General features: G+C 30.3%; 1 protein-coding gene across 1 annotated transcript; it reads left to right on the top strand.

Annotated features, from left to right (window-relative positions):
- The first annotated feature begins 38 nt into the window (after positions 1–38).
- Positions 39–2,730, top strand: LOC119636712 (protein DEK). Its single transcript, XM_038032273.1, has 9 exons — positions 39–207; positions 281–508; positions 563–663; positions 1,217–1,363; positions 1,434–1,628; positions 1,692–1,791; positions 1,854–1,969; positions 2,035–2,187; positions 2,266–2,730. Exons 2-9 carry the CDS (start codon positions 322–324, stop codon positions 2,278–2,280), a joined length of 1,014 nt encoding a protein of 337 aa, XP_037888201.1. The 5' UTR covers positions 39–207; positions 281–321; the 3' UTR covers positions 2,281–2,730.
- Positions 2,731–6,952: the final 4,222 nt, after the last annotated feature.

Here is a 6,952-nt window from a genome sequence, read left to right as displayed (position 1 = left end):
TGAATAGCAATTTTATTTCACTCATTTTTTAGATTTGTTTCGGTTCACAAGGTAAAAACAATGTGGTCAAGAAGAATTTGCGTTCCTTTGCCGGCTTTGAATTTGAAAAAGATTCCACTGAATATAAAAAGAAACTGGAAGCTATTAAAAAAGTGGATATTAAAGCATTGAAAAATATTTGTGATATACTATCATTGGAAAGGAAAGGTAATCAAAATCTTTTTGCATATTTTTTTAACGCCCCTCAGAATGCGTTTTTTTGTTTTTTCATTATTATAAGGTTCAAAGGAAGAAATAGCAAATCGAGTTTTGAATTTCCTGATGGAGCCTGACGAAGCGTTGTGTGTTGAACCGGCTGAAGAAGATGACGAAGACATGGAAGAAGATGATGGCGGGCTCGAAGAGCAGGAAGAAGAACCAAGTGAAGGAGAAAAACGAAAAACAAAAGCGCCGCCACCACGCGGTCGTTCGGGCTCGGGACGTCCACGCCGTTCTACAGCTGGCAAAAGTAAATTTTCATTTTTTATGAAAGGAATTTATTCTAATTATGGTTTCAATTTAGAAATGTCCGCTTATGTGGATTTCTCAAGTTCGGAAGAAAGCGATCATAAAGTAGCCCCGGCCAAACGCAGACGAAATGAGGAATCTGAATCGGGCTCAGATGTAAGTTGCTTTTAAAGTTTATTATGGCAAATATTGTGGGTCTTATCAAACAAGTAGAAACAAAGAAAGTAAATATATATGAATAAATTTTGATTTCCTGGACAATATTATACTTCGGGTTTAGCGTCCGTAACTATGTATCGCCATTATGCAAGACCGAATTTATGGTATGTATTTTAAATGCTTACTTAGTATTGGGACGATTTTATGAACGAAATTTTCTTAAATTATACAAGTCCCTGTAGGGCAGTAGGTTTTGTGCATATTCGAATTTGAACTTAATATTACCTGAGATAAACGATAATACTTTAAAAAGCAGTTTATATAGTCCCTTCCTTGGTTAGGATTTCTTGATAGGCAATCTTTTTATCCGATACGGAAAATATTGCTTATGAACATAGGGGCGATCTTATGCTTTTAGCCAATTAACAAAAATTGCAAAGTTACAAAGACTGATATCGGAAGGGATTTAATTTGTTATTTTTGATGTTTCATTTTAATGTTCGATTCTTATAAATTCGGGTTTTACAATTAAAACAAGTTCCTTTTACAGTACAATCCTTCGGGAAATTCTGACTCGGATGGTGGTAGGGGACGGAAAGCAGCAGCAGCTCGGGCCAGCCGCGGTCGTCCAGCCCGCAAAAGTCGAAGAAGAAACACTGATTCGGAAGAAGAATCAGTATCAGAAGCTGAGAGCGATGTAAATTGAAATTCGATTTTTCTTCTTAGAAAAATTATATTTAATATTTTGTATTGTATATAATATGCAGGTGCCGAAGCGTAAACAACGTGCTTCTACGACTACGAAACGCGGTCGACCGTCTGCTAGCCGTGGGAGAGGAGGACGTGGAAGTGCTGGTGCTTCATCACGTAAACGCAAAGATTCTGAAAGCGAGGATGAGGAAGAAATATCTGAGGACGAGGATGAGGAAGAAATGTCTGAGTTGGCAAGCGAGCAAAGTGAAGTATGTTCGTCCTGTAATGTTACGAAAATGATATTAATTAATATTCATGTTTGATTGTTGCAGGAAGAAGAAAAATCAAAAAAGAATAAAAAATCACATACACCTGCGAAGAATAACAAAGCAAATAATAAAAACAAAACACCAGCCAAAGGCAAAAACACAGGTAAGAAATATATATCTTCTTACTTATCCGTATTTCAATTAATGAAATTTATATTTTCGCAGCTGCTGGTCGTCCTAAAAAGTCCAAAAAAGAATCTTCGAATGAAGATGATGGTAAAGATGATAGCGATGATGAAGATGAACCGCTCAATAAAAAAGGCAAAGCTTCATTCCCCACGGTATTTTTCAAAAAACGTATGCATATCTCGATGTATAATAAAATTCAAATTGATTCTTATTTTAGGACGAACAAATCCGAGCATATGTAAAAGAAATTTTAGATAAAGCCAATCTCGAGGAAATTACCATGAAAACGGTTTGCAAACAAGTCTATGCTAAGTATCCTGATTTTGATCTAACAGAGAAAAAGGATTTCATTAAAGCCACAGTCAAAGCGGTATTAGTTCGGAATTTGTTTTTTTTATATCTAAAATGATTGTTTTTTCTTAACAAAAACTTCTCTATTTTCTTTCAGTTAATCGCTGCTTAAACAGGATAAAGTCCTTCTTTTTTTTTTAATTAGTAAAAGCAACACAAAATTAAGGAACCAATCAACAGCAGTTTTATCTAAGTTTTAGTTGTAGAATTAAACATTTTTGTGTAATGATGACCATTCTCTATAATTATCCCCCCCATACATTGACTTTGCCTTCCTCTTCTACACTGTGAAAGTAATGAAAAATGAATTTTGTTTTGTGCTTCTTCTTTGTTCTCAAATTTAACCAACCTTAGTTTAGTTAAGCGATGAGCACTATCGAATAATAGTCAACAAATAGAAATTTGACGATTATACTTACTCGTTGGAAACTATTCGTTTTGTTCGAATTACTTTATTTGCTAGAATATAGGTTTCTTTCAATTATTCGCGCTAATACGAATTTTTAAATGATGCAACAATTATCTAATTGGATTTTGGAATAATAATAATATTATCAAAAAGAAATAAATTTGATGATGATTTAGTTATATCAATTAATAATTGAATTTAATTAGTAAATAATTGAAAAATTTATTGAATTAATTTAAAGAATGAAAAAAAAAATAAAAGAATATCTGAATTTGTGTAAATGTAAGGACATATTCAATGTATATTCTTGCTGACAACGTGAGAGCAATAACTTTTTTAAAACATATGAAGGTACAAACAAAGAAGTACGTGACCATTGGCTCTATAATATTGGATATTATAGAATTTATTATATTGGAAACGTCATGTAAAAGATTGTAAATAAATGAAAAAGGGAGAGAATTTCGCGCAGACTTAGTAGTTAATCGTATAGAATAATTGCAGAAGTTTTCACAAAATTTTCTAATTTGTCTCGAGAGATTTTGAATAAAACGAAAGCGCTGTTGACATACAGCAAGTACGTATTCGTAGCTTTCAATTTGTTCAATATTATTCTTCTATCCCTATGCAAGATGGTGCAAATATTCTCTCCCTATATAAAATAATTCAATAACTCATAATTTTTGGGTGAGGTGCTTAAATCGTAAATCTTTTACAATTAGAACAAAATTAATTTGTCGCCAAATACCTTCGTACAATTTTTTTTTAATTTTTTTTTTTTTTTTTTGGACTATGTAATGTATTATACTTATGCTCGTTCAGTTTATTACAATAAGTTTATTCGATAGTGCCCATCGCAGCCTTATTCATTCATTAAAAAAAAAAAAAAAAAAAAAAAAAACATTTACTAAATATTATTAATGCAGGACTAGAATTAGTCGTTTTCTGTTATTCTTCCGTTTTTTTTAAATTTTATGAGTTGTTTCTTGCAAGTTAAAGAAAATGAAGGTTTTTGTTTAAAAAACAAACAACAACGTATCTATTATAAATAATGGTAATAAAAAAAATTTACATTAATTGGAAAGATGTATAAATAAATAAAGAGAAAAAGAAAAAAAAAAAACAAAAATTTGAAGAATAGTCTTAATTTTACAGAAATTCATTTAAAAAAGAAAGTTTGTATTGAAAACAAAGAGAAAAAACTAAAAAAAAAAAGTATGATTATTAAGGAGTTGTCAAAGTTAGTACAAAACAAAATTTGGTAAAATTATATTTTTGAATATTCGGTGTAAAAGAAAAAATTTAAAAAATAAGATTGAACTTTTAAGAAACTACAAGGATCAAGATATGTTTAAAAATATTATTATCACATTGGAGTTTTTATTTAATTTTTTTGTCTTCGTCTCTTGAATAAAAAGAAAAAGAAAAATAGATTAGATTCATGTTCTTCTACAGTTTTTATTGCAAAACAGATCGCAATCGACAGTCTCAACTTTTACAATTCTATCAATTTTATATAACAAAAATCTTTTTAAATAAATTTTTAAAGTTTCATTGCCATACTTGTAAACGATCAAAAAACCTCCTTTTTCACACTTTGAGATTAAATCAGAATTCGTAGGAGTGTAAATTTGGTTTAACTGATTTTTCTAAAAAATATTTTAATTATGGTAGCGGATAATTATTTGTTTCGATCTTTAAAAGACATCGATCGAGTGTTGAAATTTATAAAATTAAATCAGTTATAGTTACATTATATTTAGCATGAAGCTTGAAAATATTTTAACAGGTGCAGTAATTGAACTACTGTGTTTATCTCTGCATAACATTTTGACATTTGCCTTATTGTAGATTATTATTGGGTGCAGCTTATTGGTTACATTTTTTTTAATAACTGCACGAGAGTTCCTTTTTTTTTTTTCATAGGCCAATAGTTTTTTAAATCATTATTTCTGGCCGCCTTTTTTCATATATGCAAAATTTAGACATTAAGATGTCTTAAATTCCACTACAATTGGATCGGAGTTTCTATCGCGACATTTTCTTAACTCTCTGATAAGGTACAATGAATATTTATTGAAAATAGTCCAAAAGTTTTTCCATTGTAACATTTCCAGTTGCTAACAATATCAACAAATGTTGAGAGGTATCTAGAATAGCCGCGGACACGTGAGTCATATGTTCTGCAGATAGAAAAATTGATACCGGGAATTTCCAAAAAATGTTTAAAACAGCCGAGAGATTTCCAAATTGAATTAAAAATTGTTAAAATGCAGATAAAATACCGAGCATTTTACGTACGAAATTAAAGACATATTTGCTGATTCAAAAAAAAAAAAAATGTCTTATAGACAAAAATGATAAACTGCACAAGATTTCCTATAAGTTATTTACTGGCTACCAAAGTTGTAGATTACACGGAGATAGGATTAGTTGAATTCACCTTACACTCGTTATTTGGCTGGAGCAAATTATTTACTTTTAACGACATCGATCGATGTGATGCGGAAGTTACTGCTTCTTACAAACGAGAGGATGGGGCGCTAGATATATATAGCCTCCATTGCAAAATTACAACGCAATAGTAAAAAAAAAAATAGTAATATATATGTTTTTTCAATACGGCAGTAAAAACTCGTTTTGTTATTGTCGAAAGGTGCTTGGATCTGTGCACAAAACATTGGTTACGGGTGCTATGGAAGGTACAAATAATTTGTACTATTTCAAAAAAGTCATACAGGCTTTAGTTCCTCAATCAGAATTTTTATAATTTAATTACGGCTCTCCCTGCGAAGCTGTGAAGTTTATACGTATATTATACGAATAAAGGGGAGGTGTTAGGTTCAATTAAATTAGCCCAGGCAACAGTATCAAATATTATTAAACAAAATTATATAAATATATATGTATATATATATATATATATATATATATAGATATTGATAATTTCGTTAATTAATTAATTAATAATTTAGCCGGCATAGTGATGGTATTGTGATTGAAAATTGTCCCTTGGAACAATTTCTAAATTATTCTTGACATATAATAATAGATAACAATAATAATCGAATGAATAAACTTTAAATAAGATTTGTGATCTGGTGAGTCTTTAATATTTTTAAGGTTACGTAATTTTAATTTTTTTATTTATATTAAAAATCAAATGAAGTTAAAACGTGAAAATAAATTCATTTAAATCTACGAGAAAATAAAAAAAATTACAAACAATTTCCTTAGTTTTGCCTATAACTTTATGACTTTTCCTCAAGAGTATAATATAGGTGTGCTAACTGTAGAGAGGTCCGCTCCGGGCACAGGCTGGCACTAGATGTCAAGATGTGTCGATTTGGGCGATTATTTATCGAATCATACAATATATAAGCACATCACTTTCATATGTGGTCTCGGTGTCACCTACGTACATCTGGCAGTAGTGTACCCAAAAGATGGGAGAATGCGCTTGAAAAATTAAAAACCTAGAGGTAAGATTTACTGAAATTTGTAAAGTTTGACATAGACGGTATATAGACAGAATGCCAAAAGGATTAAGAAAACGAGGCGAAACGTCAAATGCTTGGAAGCGTGTTTCTGTAAACTCGTCCCCTTCCACTTGGATGCGATATGATTCACGCTAATTCATATATAAATAATGCCATAAACAAATATTCAATTCAAACAACGAAATGCTCCAAAGGGTAAAAAAAAATGTATTGGATATTAAATAAAAATCATGTGCGCAATGAGCATGAAGTTTGTCTTAATTTACTTATATTAACTTATATTTTGCATGTAATAATGAATCTCATTAAAACAAGGAGAGCATTGGTGCAATCATTGCGTAACGTAGTCACCCTCTTTGTGGCTTTCTACAGATTGAAATTTATCAATATCTGCTCTCAAAGCAATAAAAATAAATAATTACATTAAAGGAACCTTATCTTTATAGAGATATACTTCGGATTGGATACGTCATATGTACGTTGAATTCAAATTAATTAATCAAGAAACAAAATTGAAAATTTAATTTAGTTCAATCTTCTTTTAAAATGTTACGATTAAACCAATAATAAATTTATACTAAAGCGGCAGTTAATTAAAAATGTCGAACTTTACCCTTTTGTTTTTTGATTTTCTTGCGAAGGTCCTTTTCTCAAACATTAGATTCTTGCGCATTTTTTCTTATGTTTTGAGTTTTATGATTTTATCCTCTAAGCTTAAATAACACCTTAACTCTCAAACCAGGAACATGTGATTATTTCGTATTCTTTTTTTGTTCTTGTGCATTGAAAGCGTTGCCATTTATTGAAAGCAACTCTGTTCTCTCTCTATTCTCAACATATGGTACTTTTTTTTATAAGCTTTGTAAAGGAAAAAA

The sequence above is a fragment of the Glossina fuscipes genome, unplaced genomic scaffold (assembly GCF_014805625.2).
Source record: "Glossina fuscipes isolate IAEA_lab_2018 unplaced genomic scaffold, Yale_Gfus_2 28, whole genome shotgun sequence".
NCBI lineage: Eukaryota > Metazoa > Arthropoda > Insecta > Diptera > Glossinidae > Glossina > Glossina fuscipes.
This window is presented reverse-complemented; position numbering and strand designations above follow the sequence as displayed.